Source organism: Homalodisca vitripennis, chromosome 4 (genome assembly GCF_021130785.1).
Source record: "Homalodisca vitripennis isolate AUS2020 chromosome 4, UT_GWSS_2.1, whole genome shotgun sequence".
NCBI classification, from domain to species: Eukaryota; Metazoa; Arthropoda; class Insecta; order Hemiptera; family Cicadellidae; genus Homalodisca; species Homalodisca vitripennis.
The window spans coordinates 101,506,252-101,529,646 of NC_060210.1; the positions used below are offsets into that span (position 1 = coordinate 101,506,252).

The 23,395-nt window shown below is 33.0% G+C and overlaps 1 protein-coding gene across 4 annotated transcripts in view; it reads right to left on the reverse strand.

Moving 5' to 3' along the window:
* LOC124359844 (beta-galactosidase-like) overlaps positions 1–23,395 on the reverse strand; it is a 97,595-nt gene that overhangs the window by 9,152 nt on the left and 65,048 nt on the right. For 2 of the 4 annotated variants that reach the window (XM_046812927.1, XM_046812925.1), the window contains exons 3-8: positions 11,564–11,737; positions 9,000–9,150; positions 3,694–3,757; positions 3,149–3,243; positions 1,752–1,932; positions 1,388–1,612 (exon numbers count right to left, since the gene is read on the reverse strand). In XM_046812927.1, the coding sequence (XP_046668883.1) occupies positions 1,388–1,612; positions 1,752–1,932; positions 3,149–3,243; positions 3,694–3,757; positions 9,000–9,150; positions 11,564–11,679 (832 nt within the window). In that variant the 5' untranslated portion in view covers positions 11,680–11,737. Of the gene's footprint in view, positions 1–1,387; positions 1,613–1,751; positions 1,933–3,148; positions 3,244–3,693; positions 3,758–8,999; positions 9,151–11,400; positions 11,449–11,563; positions 11,738–17,465; positions 17,902–23,395 lie in introns of those variants that run through there. The other 2 variants (XM_046812928.1, XM_046812926.1) reach the window with 2 other exon arrangements.

Genomic DNA, 23,395 nt, shown 5'->3' on the forward strand with positions numbered 1-23,395 from the left:
TTCAATATATGGGTCCAAAATTTATTAGAGCCTTTCTAGGATTTATTTATAAAAGCAAATGGCAGTTTGAGTAGAATCAAGCGAAAAACAAATTTATTGAATTTTTTATACCACATTTTACAAAAAAACTTCAATGACCCGCTTTAAGTAATTATTTTAATTCACCTTTGAACCTAATTTTTTGGCTTCCCATGATTCAGCATTAAGATTCTCTTTAATGGTGGTATTCTCATTGTAGAACCTATCTAAAAAGCTGTGATATGTGTGTCTGATGTTTAATGGTTGGCAACATTTGCTATACCTATTTACAACGCTTTGTCATATCTTGATCTGTTGAGGAAACGTTTACACGGAAAGACTACTAATGTTAACGAGAATTCAAAACATTGTGTGTGCACCGGAATACCTACAACATTTGTGTAGGCCTAGACACGCTGGGACTAGGTGTCAGGGATGCAATTATTGTGTTGAATAATGGAAATGTCTTTTCTTTTACTATGTTAGTTTATATAATGTGCATCCTTCATTAGGCTTTTGCCTATTAGAGATGATCCAATTTATTTAAAAATTATTGAGTTTTGTTTTTTTTGTAAGTTTACATTTTGTTTGATTGAAGATTATATTATTATTATTTACTTATTTTTAAATTTGTAAATATTTCATAATTGATGATTTTATATTGTTTCATGTATTTGTTTTGTAAATGTTGTTAATACTGTGAAATAAAATCTTTTTAAATGAAAAATAAAGGAAAGCCGTGTCCAGCAGGAACCTGGCATTTGCGTGTGTGTGATCTGGGTTTTAAAATTTAAAATTATTAATTGCTATTTAACCATATAATCAAAAAAGTAATTTAATAAATACAAATTTGTAAAGGGCTTAGTAACAAACTTACGATTTGTATTGTGAAACTTAAAGATTTATTAGTACCATTCTAAAATATTATAGCATATCATTTAAACATTTAATGGATTTCATGATTTTATCTACAGTAAAGTATGAGAAAATAAGGCACCAATTAGGCCTTTAAATCCAAAATATATTTATTGATCTTCCCGGGAATCGAACCCGTGATATCTCGATTAGACACCACAATCTTAACCTTACGTTACTATCAAGGTCAAAGGGTAAAACTGATTCGATGCTTTGTGCAACTTATTAGAGTTTTGTTGTTTGCCTTTAAAATAATTAAAGAAAGAATAAATCTATAAAATAAAGAACATGTTTCGTGGATTCGCCTAATAAAGAAACCTTTGGTTTGGAAAGGCCTCGTCCAAAACTAAATTATATCAGAAAAATATTGTTTTAATAACATTTGCTACTGTGTTATATAAAGGCTGTTGGAATAACAAGAAAAATATAAGATTGTGTGATATATATTACTTACCTGTCGACAAACCAAAGCTGGTCCCACCGTGGAATACGTAAAAATTGAAGGACGCGTTGAGGGCTAGAAGCTGTCGAGTGGAGTTGACTATAGATGAAGTGGAGCGTGAACCCATCTTGGGATCGCCCCAGTGTGTGAGCCACCCCGTGTAGAACTCGGAGTTCACGAGGGGTCCGTGCTTCTGGTACTGTCTTAGGGCGTCAAACTCTCTTGACACGTTAGTAGCTGACAACACAAGTTCAGTACTATATTTGTGAAATGGCATGGCTTTCAAATTGACTGAAGTATTTATAACAAGTTAAGGAGTTTGAATCTGACATATAGCGTTACAATACTTTATAAAACTGAAAGAAAGTATCTTTACTGGGCCCAAAGTCGACTGTGGCGAGGACCCCAGGAATGGTTCCACACTTGAGGTAACCACTGCCGGCACCATCAGTAGTGAACAGCACTGCATTGTCACCTACATATGTACGAAACACGTCCCTTAGCCAGCGTGTGTAGTGTCCGTCACATGCCGAGAAGCTTCCATACTCGTTCTCCACCTGGAACAAGACACTACATTTTTGACCTATCTAAGAGACAAAAACATGTTCAGACCTTTTCAGAAACTCATTTTTTAATTTTGGACCTAAAATCTACAATTTAAATCTAAATTTAATCAAAATTTACACAAATGTAAACAGTTTCAAAAATTATTTAAAGGCTTACTTGATCGGGAAGGCTTTCTGCAGTCTCCACGAGGCTTTCGTGATACTCATGTTTTGATTAGACCGATTGTTTTGTAGTAGGAATATTATTTTAATTTTTACAAGAATGTACTGTGTTGTTAATTTAGATTGTGTGCTCTATTGTAAACAGTTCTGTTTAGTTAATGTTATATAATTACATTTATACTGATGTTTTGACTTGCACAGAAAACCTCTGTGTTCTATTGTGTGAATAAATGATTCTTATGTATCGATGGTATGTCGAATTTAACTGTGGGTTGTCTAAGAGGAACAAATGATTATATACGATATTATATGTATGAATATACGAGCAAAGCTTATATACTTCGAGGTCGAATTTATTAGTACATGTCCATGCTATTTTCAAAAGCATAATGGGAACTCCACGTTTCTGAGGAACCAAAACAAAAATGTTAGCCTTGTTAAATGAATATTTGTTATGTGACGTTTCAAAGTGTGTACCCGAATTGGAAACACTATTTCTTAAGCAGTAAAAGAGGTCTTTCCATTGATGTTCAAGGAATAATCTTTCACCGTCATGGAACATGGTAATGATCACAGACGACTACTCGAACAGGAGGAGTATAATTTTCTAGGTTACCTCCTATCCAGCAGTATAATTGAGCAAATGGTGTAGAAAATATGTTGATCAAACAAAGATAACATTGTAAAAATAATATAAAAAAATAACTTTCATCTGTTATCCAAGCAATACAACGAGCGTTCCCACACCCAGCACTGAAATCCCTGATAGCAGACATGTTACGTATCACCATCAAGTTATAGTGTACGACGAGATGTTAACTATTTGGTTATTAAGCGATACGTCATGTTCGCAGAAATAAAACCACTGCATTATCAGATTGAGATCGTAGAACACCAAATTCTTCAAGTTTTGTGACAACTTTAGATGATATTTATAGTTGTGTTTGAAATAAAGCTATAACTGAAAGCCCTCACAGCTTCAATTTAAATAGGCTATGTGTGGCCTATAGTAGTTAAAATATCTATAACTCAGTTTGATATTTACCTGTAGCATAATAACAGGTCCACCATTCCCATATAAGAGTGGCTGAATTCTCGGCAATAAAACACTCAACCAAGACTCAACAAAGTGTGTGTGACCTGGAAGTGACGCAAATCTGGATAAATTAGGAATGAGCACAATTCCGTGAGTATAATTTGATATATATATATATATATATATATATATATATATATATATATATATATACATATAAAATATATAAAAGCCAAACACAAAATAATTTAATCGAAAACTCCGTGGTGTAATGGTAGCACATTCACCCGGCAAGTGAAAGATCCGGGTTTGATTCCCGCCGGAGCAAGTACTTTTGTGATTCAATTTTTATTGAAATTAAATTAAATTTGGCTATTGCCACTTATAAAAATTTAATGTATATAATATACACACACACACACACACACACACACACACACACACACACACACACACACACACACACACACACACACACACACACACACACACACACACACACATATATATATATATATATATATATATATATATATGTACTGGGTTGAACTTACTTGATTCATTTGTCCTAAGGCCCATATTTGGATTTTCATGAAGAAGCCACGTCGGATATCCTCCCTAGAAATAGACACACTTAAAAAAAACGCATGCACTCATACATTCCATTATTACCTCATTTATTTTACAATATAATTCCGAACAAAGTTAAAAGAATCGCGGAATCTCGCGTGTATATTCTTGATTCCCAGGACCAAATTGTGTTCTAGAGACCGAAGTCGGTACAAAATATGTAGAGTATTATTAAGCCTTCCCGAATTGGAGCTTAGTATTAGAACAATTGCAGGTACCCAGTTTATCTCTTAATTGTAATCTTGGTATTATAAAATTATTACTGCAATGTAACACTTACAAAATAAAATGTAGGTGTTGTCAAAGAATCATGTTTCAAATTTAAAATAAACAAGCTAGAAATCCTATAAAATAAAATCTTCAGCACTATATATATATATATATATTCTTTTTTAATACCCAAGGATACTTTCATAATAATATGTACAGAAAGTTCTCTATGAATTGTAAATGATTTCTTTCCACAATGAAATAAAGTAATACTGCTCCCTCAACAATTTAAAAAGCTAGATCTCTTTTCTTGCTAAAATAATATTAACTACTTATTTAGTTGGCATTTATATTAATTATGGTATTTTGTATTAATTATTAGACACTTAAACAAATTTTAAACGTATACAAAGATAATATCTAAAGTTAAGATTTTACTTTGTAATGCTTAAATCAAAATTAAAAATCCAACAAAAAATACAGAATTTATATTTTTCATAATTTTAAATAGTAGATAATTATTTGAAAGCAATTTTAGTTTTGGACTACAAATTATAATACAGCCACGTGGCAGGGTCGGATGACAGGACCGCATTAATGCGCTTATTAAACAAACGAGTAACGTATTCAATAACAAGAAAACATTTCAAAACAGATGAGATATTGAGAACAATGTTCTTTGAGTTGTGGTACAATTTATTAAGTAATTTAACCCGTAACACGATAACAGAAGGGTTTATTAATATCAGTTACGTCAAATATAATCAGTGACCTGAAAATTGTAACTGAAAGATTGCGTCGATAATTTCAAATATTTTTGACCATTAATGAAATGTCACGGATGCTGTTTAAATGGTTCAAAAACATCTCACATTTAATTAAAAAAGTGTGCTCAACTCAACATGAGCGAAAATTAAATTCGGTAGGACTAGTCCTGTTGTAAAAGTATCATCTTCGTTATGAACTAGGTCTATCAGAGTCGAGAACGAACCAGAAGAGCTAAGGAATTGATGGAGGATAAGGACGGGCAAGAGGAATGTCGGTGGTGGGGCAGCGAGCGCGACTTCTCTGCCCGTGAATCCTCGAGCACACAGGGCGTGGCGGGAAACTATACTAAAATTATGTAGGCGCGAAATGTCTTTTTAAAATTTAATACATAATTCCTATAAATTAATAGGGTTTTTACGATTTAGAACACGACAAAGTTTAGATATCACTATGTCGACATATTTGTAATTATAAAAATGTCTAATTAACTTTTTAACCATCTATGGCACAACATTTTCAAAAATAAAGAAAATGTACGTCAATACCTCCTTTTATATTAAACATACACTGTAAAATCTTCACATTTTTGTCTTCAGACGTTTTCAATTGAATCTGAAAATAGTCCAAAATGTCTAAAGTTGTTGGTGAAGAGATTTGTTGTAATTAAAAAAATAGTTAGGCTATACTTTTCCTGACTTCAGGGTAGGTATCATGAAGTATTGTAAAGTATTAGGACAATACAATTTGTTTTAAATGACCCAAATCCCAAATTGATTGCACTAGCTAACCCTTGCACTGCCGTACATTTTACAGTTGGAGGAATTTAGCTGTGCTCTTAGGACCCAAATACTACCCTTTAAACAAATAAACGCTATATGTGTGGCGGGTTGCGTTTACGTGCTAGCCGGTGAGATGAAGGCGCAACAATCTCTTTAACGACTTCAAACTCACGATTTCGATTTGCAGATTAGTATCGACAAATACGTTATTTTCAAGAACACGTTAAACTACACTATAACAACTGAAAAACAAGGATAAGTCCTATTATTGCTATTACATTTGGTAATCTCTTGTTATTTAATTCCACAACAATCAGCACTGTCACAAAACAGACTGATTTTAGCGAGTGTTATGAGTTATTTGGGCCAATACGATTCCTGAAAGGAGGGTTTTACCAATGAGTCACAGGTAATGTTTTCGGGACATAGCGTATAATGCTACCCCGCCACCCCTCCCGCCAATCACCACACACTCGAGGTCACGCGCGTAGCTAGTCTTCGTTAACGTAAGTTGTACAAAATTATTAGTACTTAAAAACATCAGTTACATAATTAAACATGTTCGTTAAACGTGTACAAAGTTTATTTATCTGATCTTACAACATGTTTAACTTATGGAAAATGCTTTTGGAACAAATTACTCATTGTGATTTTAAATAAAATCCAAAGATAAGTTAAGTAAATTTTTTCAGAGAAATGGGAGAAATTGGATTTCTAATACAAACGAAGAAGCAACAAGAGGGTTATACTCAGGAGTACATTTTCCCATTTCTCATATAGTATCTCGAGGCTTTGGAATACGTGTTGGATTACAGAATTCCGCGGGTAATGTTGAGTTAGTCCCTTGTTCCCCATTTTGATCATCATTTTTGTTTTATAGCGAACTAGCTGTTAGATACGCTTTCCGTAAGCTTTGCCCGTGTATGAGCACTTCTGGTTCAAGTGATTATATTTCTAATACCGGTGTACAGTTAACCTTGTTGCTACGGTCTGTCAAAGCGTATGTTTATCCAGTGTTCACGTACATGTACTTTATTATAACACTCAACTACTATCAGTATTATAGTCGTCTACCATTCAAGCTGTAAGTTCAACCAAAACATTGTTCTAAAGTCAAATATACATCATAAATTAGCGCTTTCAAATACTGCTTGGCTATTTATACACGTAACTATTTCGAACTTGCAGTTTATAATATGCAGGCGCTTTGAAAACACATTTTTCAGCGCCGCCTGGTGGCAAGAGATATCAATGGGCATAACATATAAACCTTCTTTGTGGAAAAAATACATAGACCTTTTCATAATGATTGGTCAAATAGTTTTTGAGTATATCAATGTCATATATACAAACATCCTCCTTATATATATATATATATATATATATATATATATATATATATATATATATTAATGTAATGAAAAGTAACTAAAACCCTTTTCAAAATATTTTTATTGACATACACGTGTTTCAATAAATAAATAATTAATAAACAATTAAATATACACATGTGGACCTTTTAAACATATGTTAAATTTAAATGACAAAGTTGTAATTTTTGATTAATAACCTGTATTTAATATTTTAATTTTTTTCAAAAATGGGATTTGTCTCGTTTTCAGATTACTATTTAAAATGTTATGAGGATCTTTATTACCATTTAGATATGTAATACTTCTTTTGTGTTTAATTTCTCTCCTTTCCTTTCGATATCTAAAATTTCCATGTTCTTTTCAATATTTGTGTAGTTATGGTCAGTGTCCAATAATTAAAAGAAATTAAAGGTTTTAGTAACTTTTCATTACATTAATATATATAGATAATTACCAATTAATTACTTAAGTGGAGTTAATAACATAATGTATATAAATATATAATATATATATATATATATATATATATATATATATACATTAAATTGTATAAATGGCAATAGCCTTATTTAATTTCAATAAACATTGAATCACAAAAAGTACTTGCTCCGCCGGGAGTCGAACCCGGATCTCTCACTTGCCGGGTGAATGTGCTACCATTACACCACAGAGCGTTTACTTTTTCCGATTCAATTATTTTGTATTTGGCCGTATCTGTCACATATGTGTTTAAAGAACCAAACTATCATATGATCGGAAGACCAAATACCTGTCAACCGACTTTTATTTACATTAAATTGTATAAATGGCAATAGCCTTATTTAATTTCAATAAACATTGAATCACAAAAAGTACTTTTTGTGATTCAATGTTTATTGAAATTATATATATATATATATAAGATTGAGCGTTAAAAATTCTTTAGTATTTTTAGTGTTTTCGACATGTTCTAGTTTGCTTAATCATGCAAGTAGGATACAATCCCATTACATTAAATACTTAAAAAGGTTGAAGTGTAATTTTTATGAATTTAATCAAAAATTTCTCGAGTAGTAAAATAAAATTTTAAACTTTATTTTCAAGATTACAATTTATTCTGCTGTATCAAACTTAAATGTTATCAAGTATGAAGCAAACAGTTAATATGAGTGAAATAATTTTGTAAGTCAAATAAATATTTTGTTCTTCTTAATTTTAATGCAATATCAATAAAGTTATGATGCTATATGTTATGATGCTAATACGACAAATAGAGACTGTTTGAAGAAAAGATAAAGTTATTTTCATAACGTCCAGATTTCAAGTGTTACTTTATTTACTGGTATATAATTGGAAACAAAAAAAACATGAGTTTTAGATTTAACAGCTAAAACGTGGTTACTTAAAAATAAAATTACAGATGCAAAGAAATATGGATCTTTGCAAAGCTAGCATTATGATGGTTACATTTCCTATTAACCATTTATGACATAGTTAATAAAAGGTAAATGCAATCAAACAAACTGTACCATACAAATAAGTTTATAATGATGAAAGGTAGGGTTGATATAACGTAGAGTTTAGAAATAATAGTATTCATACAGATATGAAATCCGGGTATTTATAAAGACTTCTCTTGTTTCCTTATTTATGAAATTTACAAATTATAATCAAATTAGTTTAATTTTAAAGAAAATGAATTGACAATAAAGAAACTATGCTAAAACATTTTATCTTGTAGTAAACATCTTAAATTGTAGTAATGTCCAAAAAAGCGAATCCTGCAAAATAATATCTTAGTTTTTTATGTAATTAATAATATTTAATAATTTATTTTCTATATTTAAAAAGAATCCATATTACTAAACGTAATAATTTTACCTTATAGGTGATTAATAATACGTGCCGTGAGGATTTAATTATCTCCATAAAAGAGTCCTAAGAAAATATATTCAAAGCAATGGAAATCATGTGTAAATATATATTCAAGTATATGACACACACACACATAATGTATTTTTTAAGTGAATGAACAGTAATTTTCTTTATTATATTGTGTTTGAACGTGGTTTATTACTATTCTTAACATACTAAATTAAATGAGAAACTTCATAAACTTACAAAATCTCTTTCAGAGCATATATATGGCCCTGGCCTCAAAATAACAAGCAGGTCCTCTTCTTGTGCTAGTTGCACAAAATATTCGAAATCGTTCTCTCCAGAAAAACTGTATGTGCCCGGCGACGACTCATGGCGACTCCATTCTATGTAACTGAAAACAAATGAAACGTTTATGTACATTTTATTTATGTACATATTAATCTGGTATATGTATATAGTCTCTTTAAAAAAGTAACATCACATTTAAAATACTAAAATATACTGGTATTTATGTCAGTGTTTAAAAATTAAAATGTCGTAAATTTTGTTGCAAAGTTGTATTTCGCAGTTTTTATGCAGTTTTTATTTCCACTCTATAAGCACAGTGCAGTACATATTACTGAGTTGCGTCAACATCCAACCTGCACGAAGGCGCTTATATAGACTTTGCTAGATTTTGTACTATATTTACATGTTCATAAGAGTACTTTTGAACTGTAATGCTTTTATCACGATAACAATGTAATTAAAAATAAGGTTCTTACAAAAAGTGTGAAAGGAAAATTTAAATCGAGACGAAAACTTATGTAAGTTAAGGTTGTATTTATTTTATGTGATTTATTTTATTTTATTTATCGTAGTAGCAAAAACGCTTTTAGGACGGTTATTATAGATGAAACTGCCATTTGGATACCATGTCTTATATATGCTCCGAAGTACAAAAGTAAAAATTATTCGTGAACGTTGGTGAGAATATTTGCATAATAACCGAGTATTTTCCGGAATGTCCGTGCAATTATGAAAGATTTTCTATACAATTTAGGTTTTGGCAACTTACTGAGAGCATATTAGATTTAACTTGTGCTTATCTTCAGTAAATAAATTATTAACATAAACAGTAGGTTATTTATTAACACGTCGGGTGTAAGACCAACCTGAAGCGGGGTTGAGGCGCTCAAGTGATCTGAGCTTGATTTTTAGATACTACATCCAGGGATGTTTTCTGTTTCTGCCAGGAACGAGGGTGGTACTTTCACCGTAGCCCGCACCGGTGGCCGGAGCAATTATTGATTGGTTCTTTCGAGATTTCGTTGAGTGACGGCACGATAAAGTACCGATCTCACATGCTCCACGCCGATCTATCAGTGCGGTCTTTGGTGGTGCCTTATTCACCTTCCCGCACAGCTGGTAAAAACAGAAAACCAAGCTCAGTTCACGTGTCGGATCACGTAGTAGAGCTTGAAATCCGACACTTCTTATCGCTCGGCAACGGTAACGTCAACGGTGGCTTTCCGTCGCGTATTGTCATGTTTATTAATTTTTAATGATTACATAGTCATTATTCTACAATATTGAAGAAATTGAAGTTGGCCGGATAATTGCTTATATACATATCTAATCGCGCACATTGATAATAAAAGCGATAACGCTTATTACGGTGATAACACAGATCAATACCAATATCATAATAAACATAAATACTCGTAACCCATCTTTAAAAACAGCCCATGATCAGAAGGTTAAATAGAAAATGTTTCGTAATTTTTATGTTAACATTCTGAAAAACTGTTTAATACCTTACATTTCTTTCTGTAACCCTTAAAGTCTAAAGGAAAATAGTAAAGAGAGTTTGTGCAAACTTTCACCAACAGTGAATGCTTTATTTAGGTTAAAAACGGGATATTACTTAAAGAATGATTAGTTCTTTAAATTATTTTATAAACACTATATAGCAATATAATTGTTAATTTTTAATGTAAGCATAATAAATTTATTTTTATTTACTTGTTACGGTTTGTTAGAATTTATCTTAGTTACGCAATTCAATAAAATAAAATAGAAAAGACAGTACAGTACTTTTCAGAACTGGGTTATTTTAAAGTTGATGAAATCCACTATTGAACACGAACTATGGACTAAGGATAACCTTAACATTTCAAAGTATTGTTCGAAATACAAAAACGTTTTGTCTGAAAATATTATTATTACAGATTTGAGATATAGTTGTAAATAGAAAAAACCCATTATCAATACATCTGAAATCCGTCAAAGTGTTCTTTTTTAATATTTCTACTATACATTCACGTGAAACCAAATAATAGAGGTCTAAAGAGGAAAACGAAACTTACTCTTTCTTTTTTGGGAGTGTAGTTGGTCTTATTCAGACCCTGTTTACTGGGAAGGGTTTCAGGAGGTGTTGTCCTGCCCACGATATAAAATTCCCCAGTTACTGCCAAAATATATATTTTTGAAACTTTGTACAGACAGCGTTAAGCCCCGCAGCGCGGTACTGGCGCAATCTCTCCCTCCAGTAGACCCGGGGAACACGGAAGTAGTGTAGGGATCCGGAAACGTACTGGAAAGGCTATCCATCCTTAAGGAACCTGTTGTTGTGGTAATCAGTCTTGTGTTCTGTACTCACGTGCAAACAGCGTTAAGCCCCGCAGCGCGGTACTGGCGCAATCTCTCCCTCCAGTAGACCCGGGGAACACGGAGTAGTGTAGGGACCCGGACACGTACTGGAAAGGCTCTCCATCCTTTAGGAACCTGTTGTTGTGGTAATCAGTCTTGTGTTCTGTACTCACGTGCAAACAGCGTTAAGCCCCGCAGCGCGGGTACTGGCGCAATCTCTCCCTCCAGTAGACCCGGGGAACACGGAAGTAGTGTAGGGACCCGGACACGTACTGGAAAGGCTCTCCATCCTTTAGGAACCTGTTGTTCTGGTAATCGATTTCGAAAATCCTGTACTGGCTTTTTATCTGTGAAAATACATCTGTAATAATTGGAATCATATAACTGATTATGCTTTCAGATGTCTACCATACTACGTAATGTTTGAGATGTTGTGTCCAATCTCAAAGATTAAAATTATTAAAGAGTTTGTTTCATGTATATAAATTATTCAGAATATAGTGAACTTGGATGTAATGATCTAAATTGTTAATGTGTACTCATAACATACTTGATATTGGTATCCTTTGACATTGTGCCACAGAATATTTGTAGCTGAGAGAAACATGAGAGTGGAGCAATAACAACTTAATTGGCGATTATTACCTCCATGATTATATGCGTCCAATCTCAAAGATTAAAATTATTAAAGAGTTTGTTTCATGTATATAAATTATTCAGAATATAGTGAACTTGGATGTAATGATCTAAATTGTTAATGTGTACTCATAACATACTTGATATTGGTATCCTTTGACATTGTGCCACAGAATATTTGTAGCTGAGAGAAACATGAGAGTGGAGCAATAACAACTTAATTGGCGATTATTACCTCCATGATTATATGCGTCCAATCTCAAAGATTAAAATTATTAAAGAGTTTGTTTCATATATATACATTATTCAGAATATAGTGAACTTGGATTTAATTATCTAAATTGTTAATGTGAACTCATAACATACTTGATATTGGTATCCTTTGACATCGTGCTACAGAATATTTGTAGGTGAGAGAAACATGAGAGTGGAGCAATAACAACTTAATTGGCAATTATTACCTCCATGATTATACTGTCATTTGAGAAATCAAGCAAGCGCAGCGAGCTTCTGACCTTTGTAAATGGAAACACAAAGCAATGTACCAGACACAAAGACACTTTTTAGGGATGCCAAACCATGGAGGGAGCAGCGTATGAAATCGTTAACACAATAAAATTGAGGACAATGAGCCATGTGGCCTGTACGATAGCCAAATGTTTCTTTTAGAGGTGATTATTGTCTAGATTTTGGTGCTCCTGTTACGCGAAATCTACTATGTTTAATTGTGTTTTGGATGTTCGCATAAACCATGAAATAATATATCCTCTAATATGCCCACCATCCTTTCAAAATTATCATTTGACTCCTTTATATTATATTAAAAGCGCTTTCACAACAAAAGTTAACAAACTCCAGCTTTAGAATTCCCCCTTATAGCCCTTAAGCTATCTTAATAGTTGAAGTGCTACTGAATTATTTTGAGCTATTCAACTAAAAGCATTGCAGACTGTACGGATATTTGAATTGAATATGGCCACTACTAAAAGACTTGTCTATGCCTATGGCATCCCTGTTATTCAACAGTAATTAGTGTGCAAAGCCGCGGATAACAGCTTTTTTTGGATGGGTTATCATAATGTTATGTATTCATTCCCCCACAAACGCAATTAAAGCAAAAGAAATCACGGGATCATTTTATAAAATCCCTTCTTAATATCAATCGAATTTCAAAGGTAAGTCTAAACAAATACGAATACATATTCTCTCCAACAACGCAGTGAAGCATAATTCTGTCTTGTAAATAAATATTTTTTTTCGGTAGTATGATATGCATTTACAGAAGGAGATTTGTTACTGATTGTACAGGTGACATAATAGGTTACAATCACCTTCTAGTCACTAACATTGCCAGCCCAAACATTAATTGTTTGGGTGTTGTGTATGACATTCTTGAGCTCCAACGTGAACTTAAGTCGAACTAACGGCTGAAGTTTTATCTGATGACATGTTCATGGGGACTAAATGAGGAGACTTCGTCTGAAAGTATGATTTCTGATCTGAACAACTGATTTCGAGTTCAGTACTCTTTTTAATATCCCATTTATTATCTTTAATAAATTTGCGATCAAGATTTTGTCTTATAACGATTAAATGTTCATGAAGTGAGCAATAGACCTGAAATTCACATGAAAACCAAACCTAGACTATTACAATACGTGTGTTAAAACGTACTGCTACTTTGTTCTATTATTAAGGTACAATAAAATGGATGACTGACAAGCCTGACTTCATATTTTGTTCCAGAACCAACTATTTAAAGTATTTAACTCTTTTGCCGGGTATTTAAAGGAAACACTTCTCATGAAAATAAGTGAAGTGGTTTACTTTATAAGCTTAACAAAAAGCACAAATTAGAATGATGGAGTGCAATTTGAAGGAATTGTTATCTAGTAGAACTTACAGTGAACAAAAAAAAAACATACCTGGGAAGATTTTTTCCATCACCAAAAATTTACCATTCATTCTCAATATCTTCAAAACAAATTAAAATGTATGACGTGATAGTGTAAACTTAGGATTCATTCAGCTTATGCTCTATCTGCGTAGTTTTTCTGAATCACAAGTGATTGTTTGCGTAGATCTACAAAATCGATGTGTTTTTTTATTTTATCTATGTTTTACCTAACTCAACTGGAGACCATGCAGATGCTCTCGAATCAGGGATAGTGAATTTGCGAAACATGATAGTAGTAATTTAACGTAACAAATCTCTAGCTTCCTTCATATCCATGATGGTCATAGGAAATACAACCACATATTCTTTCCACCTATTTTTTACTTATCATGGTCCGAGAACTCGATACATAAAACTTACTAGGCGATTATCGGGTACTTATGTACTCGAGGTAAGATGGTGAAACTTAAATACCTCCTTCCCATATAAACAGTAAACACAAGAGTAAACTAAATAAAGGAGGTTGTGACGTCCAAGAACTGGCTTCTTCGTATGTCCATATCTAACTTATTTGAATTGCAAGATATAACGAAGCGTCCTTAATGCCGTAAACACTTCTGATCAATCTCCACATGGTTACGACCACATATCCGTGCCCGTATCCACCTAAACTTGATGAATGATATGACCCACAAGATCATAGTTTACGTTTGTGGGCTCCAACAGAGCATTTATCCTAAAACTTTATTCAAACGCAAAAATGTTTCATGCTGCAAATAGACAAATGTAGACTACTATTGAAAGTGATGCATCATTTCCGCATTCTACCATGTACGGCTGCCTCGTGCCAGATCGGTTCTATCTGACTTAAGGTCTATGCCTCATACTGAGGTGTTATCTGACATATTCAGCTTGAAAAGAATGGCCCTAGATCTTCTGATTTCAGTGGTAATTTATAGAAATCATCAATCAATCCACTTACAGCTTGATTCACTAAACGAAGAACCAAGTTACCTCCAATAGAGGGTCTTGTTTGGCATTCCTTATCTCAACAGCGGGATGTCATCAAACAGTCACCTTTGACTTTGGACTTTATTAGTAGATAAATGACATGCATAGCGGGCGAACATACACCAAGAAAGTGGCGCTAACGTCGATTCTTTGTATTCTTTCTTTCTACCCAGACTGTGATGAGCAAAAATTAGAGTACGGGAAAAATTAGTGGAAAGTGATGGTGGCACTCTTGCTGTGTTGCCCACACCAACCCGCATTCATTAATCGCAAATTAACAATTCTTCTGTTCTAAAAGATTCCTTTATCAATCCTGCTACTGAGGCAAATATGATTTTGTTGTCAATTCAAAAATAAGCATCTCAATATTACTATTTTTAATATATGGTGTATTAATGAAATACATATTTTACATACAGGATATATTCGAAGGAGCAGTTCTAGAGGAAATAAAAAGTAAAATGAAATTTTACAATAAAAAATAATGTAAGAATAGTAAATTTTATTAATAATCTCGGATGTGGCCTATTGAGACGAGTATTGAAGGATACTTTAAACAAAAAGGAAAAAGCACTATTTATAAAGATTATCAGATATTTGATTATTATTATATTTGTATATATCATTATATTTCATATATCTAGTAATAATAATCCATTAATAATTCTAATAATCCTTTAATAAGGAAACGTAACACTATTTTATAATATAAAAGGAATTTTTCTTCCACAATTTTAAATTATTTCAAAAGCGCTTTCGCCGGTTGTCATCATCAGTTAGTTATTGGTTACAGAAAAAACATATCTATAAAATAGAAAAAACATTATAAAATAGAATATGATTTAAAACTAATTGTAAAGACCAAAAACTAGTAAATTATTAAAGAATTATGTAGAAAAATATGGTTTGACATTCATAATTTTGGAATGAATTTCTTCTTTTACTAATGGTACAAAAATGTCACTGAAATTTACGGAAGGTTGGGAAATACAATTATATTTTAAAACCTCATACATTTCAATTTTATTTCTTTTAGCCCAGGAAGATTCTTTAAATACTACAGTTGATGATTCAAAATTTAAATTTAGATTTTTCAGTGTTTTCTTTTTTATAACTGTAAATATGTTCTTTTAGTCTCGTTTCCACAGGTCTTAATGTTTGGCCGATATAAGTCTTTAGCAGAAAATGAAAAACTATTTTATAATTCATGTTGGTGTTAAAAGCAATAGTTTGAAAATATGACTGTAAGAAAATAACGGAATCACATAGGAATTGAAATGTTTTGTACAGGTAAGAAATGTTTACATAGGAATGTATTGTTTAAATTGAGAAAATAATGCTTAAAAAAGAACAAAAAATATCTTACTTAGCTATGGGGAAAACAATGACTTTCGCAGCTGTATTGAAAAATATTCAATTACCTCAAGAGTGATAAAAAATCAAACTATATATTATTAAATAATTGGGAAACAAAACATTTGTATTATATTAATTGTTTATAAAAGCGTACTGCATGAAAAGCAAAACCACTGTACGTTGGAATGGACTCCAACGGCCAATGTTCACTCGTCAATACAAATTTCATTTCCTTTGATGGCTTGAATGTTCATTGAAGAATCTTGAAAGTCGATTGGAAGGTAATTGATAGAGAAAGAATGTGTAATAACTCAGTTGTAAGGACTTAATGAATGGTATATCTAAATGGGTAAAGGAAAAAGGATTCAATTAAATTATTAAAATACATCTTGAGGAAAAGAAAAGTATAAAAATAAATAGAGCAACAAAGAAATGATGTATAAAAGTAAATGAATAGATGATTTAATGTAGGTGATTAGAAGGCAAAGACTAAGTATTTAGTTTTAGAAAATAAGTAGAATGAAATTGAGAAGTACTAGTTAGTTTGTAATGAAGGTTACCAAGGTCTGTAATAAATGTAATACCTTAACAACTGTCTAAAATCACACGTTTTTTTATATAATTGAAATTGCTAAAAATAAATGTAACCTACATAATGTCGCAATTCCAACAGGACGAATCAAATAAGCCGACCTTCAACAATATAATATAAAACTAAATATGATTCGTAAAAAATGAAGTGCCAGTTTGTTCTTGTTCTCTAGAAAATACCTCCAAATACCGTACCATTTCGAGTTCTTGCATTTAATACTACATACTGTATAAAGTCTTGTATCATTTAATCGAAACTGATATGGCCGTTTTAGTATTAGTTTGTGTTTAGATGGGTTAGTTGTGGATGTGTGCTTTTGTGTTTTTTATTGAGTAGTTATTATTATTTTTGTAGTATGCATATTTAGCAATAATAAAATCAAATTTAGTTTGGAAGTTATATCCGAGAAATGTTTGCAGCATACCAGATATACAAACTATTAAATCACAGCACTCATCAACTTAACGATACTGCATTAGAGATAATGTATACTTTTGCAATAGTAAACAATTCCCTATACTAGAGAATTCTCCCTAGAACATGTTATATACAATATAATATGAGAGTTTAACACAAAACTTACCGTACTAACAGCAGTTGCAAGCCTGAGCGCCACTACTGCCAACACAACACACAAGCCGATGATTGTCATGGCGGCCCCGCACTGACTGACTGAACAGCTACTACTAACTGTCCGCAGTGGCTCGTTATTACTGCTAATCAGCTCCATTACAAGTGAACAGACATGGCTGTGTTAGCTACGACACAACTAATCGCTTGTAACCATCAAACAACATTAATAGCCTGTTTGGTGTTTGGTACATGGCCATGCTTAGAATATGTGGTTAAACATGAGGCATGTATTTAATTATAATACATCGACACAAATAGCTGGGGACAATTTACTAACATCTAAACACTAAGTTCCATCCATACGTTGTCTAAAAAGAAAAGTTCACTCATTTACTCGAATTGTATATGGTCCCGAACAAATAAACTATGTATAAGAGCAATTTAAGTTTCACTGACCGTTGTAACAGAATATGTAATTAAATCATATGTTTTCTTGATTGTATTGTTTACACTATATTGGTAACAAGAAAAATAAAGTATTTGCATTGCGCTATATTGTTTTCAGGCTTTATATTACAGAATGGATTTTATATACAGCACATGGTGACAACGAATTTGAACTCATCAATATTTCAAGATGAAATAGTAAAACCTTAAGAAGTATATGTGAAAAATGATAATATTACTAATGAAGAAAATATTTCAGGTAAGAATGTTTCATCTATCCAACAACAGTAGTAATAAAAAGGTTTTTATCACGGATGGAGCCACCTAGGAGTTTTTCATTTATTGCAGTGGAATTATTGGCATGGAAACATAGATTTGTGGTATATAGATTAGCTTGGGGGCGTTCTGAGGAATATAGTTGTAAACAGATTCATTCCCTAGGTGATAAGCAGACAATATTTATAATTCTTTTCAAATAGAAAATTACAAGAAATTAAGTTACATAATATTTTTAAATATTCGTATGTTTGAAAAGTGTTTTATTCCTCACATAAATTTTATATTAGAAATGGCTGAATTATCGAACCCTGAAATATTGGTTGGTTAACAAATGAAACCTATTGAAGATTTTCAGGGAGCTGATATTACAGTAGTACCACCTGGTATTGTTTCTACGATGGTGGTATCTTTAGTATCTGAAATAAATGAAAATGCTAGTAAGTTCTTAACTGAACACAATAATATGTTAGCTGTTTAGGTGGAATACTCTATCCATACACCATAGAGCTAAAACAGGATGTGAAACCCTATGCAATAACACCTAGAAGAATATCTTTATATTTAATGGACAAAGTGAACTCAGATCTAGAAAACACGGTGAAACGGTGTCACGCTAATTATTCCCGTAGAACACGCTAATGAGTTCACTAATGGTGGTCATCTCCAAAGCTAATGGTGTGCACATGTGTGTGGATTTAACTAAGTTGACTGAATGTTTGTAGGCCTTATCATCCTATTAAAAAAAAAGAAAAAAAGAAAGAGAATTCTGTCATTTTAATGGCTGGAGAAAAATTTCATCAAACTCAATGTAAATGGCGGCTTTTGGCGAGTGGTGTTAAATTAAGACTCACACGATTTCTCAACGTTCCTGACAATTTTTGGGAGATTTAATTTTCTTAAACTTACATTTTGAATAACATCGCCATCAGACCAGAATATCGAGTAGGGGGGTTACTAATTGTCCCAGCGGTATTGAAAAAACTCGTCAATCGTGTAAAAGGCACTAGACACCAAAAGATGCTTTAAACGAGTCTTGAAAAGATTCAGGTTTTGATTTTTGATACATTCAGGAAGGTAATTGATTACTTTGACACCAACTTGAGATGGCAGCCGTTCGAAGGCTGTACTTCTATGTGGATGAATTATGTAGTTGTCCCTACCTCTAGTAACATATGAGTGAACATCCCTGCCTTGAGTCAAAGTGCACCTTGACCTGCAGTACAGGGTGACCTCCAAGATATTGAGGGAGGGTAAAGTGAATAATCTAAGCTCCCTAAATGCTTCTCTACACGACTCTCTTGTTTTCAATTTCAAGATGGTTCTGACAGCTCTTTTCTGAAGTCGAAATACCCTTTCCTGTTTGTATTTAGAGCAGCTACCCCAAAGTATGATTCCGTACTCCAAGTGAGTATGGACCAAGCCAAAATAGGCTATTCTTAAGAGTTCAAGGGAGCAGAATTGTGCTAGGTTACGCAAAGCATAAATGCCTGAGTTAACTCTAGAGCAAACGTTGTCAATGTGACCGTTCCAAGTCAACTCCTTGTCAAGATATATTCCAAGGAACTTTGTGGAAGATGTTTCCTCAATGAGTTCGTTATCCACCATCACAGTGACTTTGTTTTGTTCATTGCGCTGCTGAAAACAAAATTTAATGACATTTGACTTTGAATTGTTTGATTGCAAGACCATTTCATTGAAATGTTGAATGCAAAGGTTTATATCAAGACATGATTTGAATTCTAATTCAGCAGCTGATTTTGCCTTTATACAAATAGTCGTGTCGTCAGCGTACTGAATCACTTTACCATGCTGGATAGAAGATTTCAGTCCGTTGACATAGAGATTAAAAAGAACTGGGCCAAGAATTGATCCCTGGGGAGCACCTTGGGTTACTTGTTATTGTCTGACAGGACATTCTCGATCTGTACACACTGGACCCTGTCACTGATATAAGACATGATCCATTTGTGCGGGAAACCTCGAATGCCGCATTCCTCTGTTGCACCAGTGTCGCATGGTGCACGTAGTCAAAGGCTTTGGAGAGGTCAAGAAATATGCTGAGCACATGTTCTCTTCTCTCCAACCCATCGACAACGAGTTCAACAAGATTTGTGACTGCATCGACTGTTGATCTGTTTTTTCTGAATCCATATTGTTCTGGATCCAGAATTTCAAATCTTGAAAGGAAGGTTTCCAGTCGTGCCAAAAATTTTTTTTCAAAGACTACTGGTGGCAGGCAAAACAGAAATTAGACGATAATTACTAGTCACGCAAGGATCGTCCTTTTTGAAAATCCTCCCCCCCCACTCACAGGGGCCAAAGCCATGGACGTCATAGACCGCCGGGGGGGGGGGAGGTGGCTCGCATCTTGCGGGGCCTCAAGGCGAAAAGGTCCTGTGACATCCATTGGGTATCGTCATGGTTAGTTAAACAATGCTCCAAGCAATTTTTGGCACCATTGACCAAACAGATTAATTTTTCATTTGAATCAGGCACCTTTCCAGACAAATTAAAAATTGCGAAAATCACTCTGATTTTCAATAAGGACGATCCTTGCGTGACTAGCAATTATCGTCCAATTTCTGTTTTGCCTGCCACCAGTAGTCATTGAAAAAGTTTTTTGGCACGTCTGGACAGACGAGGACAGTTCGCACTGTACGGCGCAATCAGTTGTACGGCCACCAGGAGTTTCAGTTCGCCACATAGAGTTGATCTGTAAACTGGAGGAGACGTGCGTCAGACTGGATGGAGTGGTCAAGAATCTGATCTCTCTCGGCTGTAAGTTGGTCGATACGCCTCTTTAACTCTATGTTTTCAGCCTCCAGTTCACACGAACAGTGAAGAGGGCCGGTACGTGGTGTGGTGTTGGGAAACTATTCTTCAAAAGGCGATCTAACAAGCAGGGTGGGTGACGGGCGGCATGACGCCGCAGTTGATGTCAGCGTCCCTGTGGGAGTCCCAATTTGTGAGGGCGAACGCGTCGCGGAAGTGCGAGTCACAGCAGTCCCGGTGGCGGATGGAGTAGCCGGGGACGAGGACTCCTCGTAAAATCCTTTTAAAGTGGGTGATCCAGTATATACAATAAGACATATCTAATAAGACATCGAAAGGTGGTAGGTCTTACCTGAACCCATGTCTATGTCTTAAGGAATGTGAAAATAACAACATTTAAAACAGGATATAAAAGTAACAAAAAATCACAAAATAACCAAAATTAAGAAGAAATTTAATCAAATCAAAATGACTTAAAGATTATGGAACTTAATTAAAAAGGGAACAGCGTGCAGTAGAATATGTAATTAACATCATATTTTTTGTTTATATAAGAACAGGAAAAATAAAAGTAATGTTAGTTATGTTTTGAGTGTATATCGATTGCATTATACATAAAATAGGTATAGTGGGAAGGGTTTATTCCATCTGAATCTTGAGTTAAGCTCCAATTCACCTTCCTCTTAGTACAGCATATGGAATATGACGCTGATACAGACTTGAATTCTGAAATATGGTGTCTTGTTCGTCTGAAGAGATTCAAAAGTCGGCGACGAAGAAGCTCAAAATGGAGCCGTTACATCGTTTCGACATCATATATACCTACACCACAAGTTATAGTTTATTATAGGCGAAGAGATATTCTCATTGTCTCAGTTGTGCACCTGATTACGATTACATGAACAATGTAAAGAGTTCATTTCGAGCTTCTTCGTCGCCGAATTGTTTTGGATCTCTTCAGAAGAACGTAACACCGGATTCCAGGTGTCAAGTCTGTAACAGCGTGAGATACCAGAAGTTGCATAACGAGGAAGGTGAATTGGAGGTTAACTCAACATTTATATTAAATTATATGATTTATTCTTTTATTTAATATTAAAAATGTTAATATAGTGATAATTCAATTTTAATGTTATATAGATATACTGCATATCTGGAATTCTTTAAACATATTTTGCTCATAGTAAGGTAGTTATATTGTTACTTATCATTAAAAAAATATATAAATGTTTAGCTGGAAATTTATCATAGATGATAAGCTCGTCTTTGTTGTACTTTGATAATGGACTATAAACGTGAGCAAAGTTTACTGTACTAGTATAATTTTGCTTATTGTGAAAGGAAACAATTTTTTTGCTGCCACTCTCATTCATCTACATTTATATTGTATGAGGAAATAAAAAATGTCATACTACAGCTGCTTGTAATCGTACCTATAACTATGTGACTGAATACAACTATTTTTAGGAATTAAAGATAAAAAAACGAAATTTAACGTTTAAAGAGTTCTCAGACACAAACAGAAATCAAGAGGTTATTATATATTGATGTAATGTAAAACTCAAATTATTACCATTTACTATATTTATTAATTACATAAATACATTAAACAATTACTTAAAAAGCAATCACTTGCTTTCAGGCGAACATTTATTACATAATATTAGCTACATAATTTATAGATCTTGTTGGTAGTTTTTTTTTACTCTTCAATTTACAGTTTTAAATTGGCTGCAGTAAAATATTCGAAGTAAGTAGAATAACCATCCTATAAATGACTTTAAATTATCTTATTTTCCTATGTCTATATTAAATATTGTAAGTTAATCGAATAATAATAAAGATTTAGTTATCGACTCATACTGTCGTTCTGCTATGCAAATTACGTTGTGTATAGTTACATACAGCTACTGCTAGCCTGTTAGTGATTGTTCTAAAACATAATTCCTCCATGTTTCTATGCAACGAAGAGGTTTATATTGCTACAACTTATATTATTTTAAATCGTGTGGAAATACTTTGAAAATTATACCTGGAATTCTAACGTGACTATACGAAATATCTAACACCCACAAATTTGAGATTTAAATTCTCTCTCTTACTAAATATAGGCTACAAAAAGTGAGATTCATATTCCAAAAATAGGTAAGCCTAATAAGGTTTTCATTCAATAAGATTGTTAAATTACCATATATAAAAAATAAATCATACAAAGGAAAATAATATAACAATAAAACATTTAGGTACTTTTTTTGTACAAAGATCATAACAACGTAACGCAATTTCTACAGTTGTATGCTATAATGGAAGTGTATTAGATTGAGTCAGAGATATTCTAAATTTCAAATACAACATTTGACATTAAATATAAGTTTTATTACACTGTAAGTTTTGAGAATGATTACTTTATATGAAAAATATGTCTCAGAGAACAGCCATTTT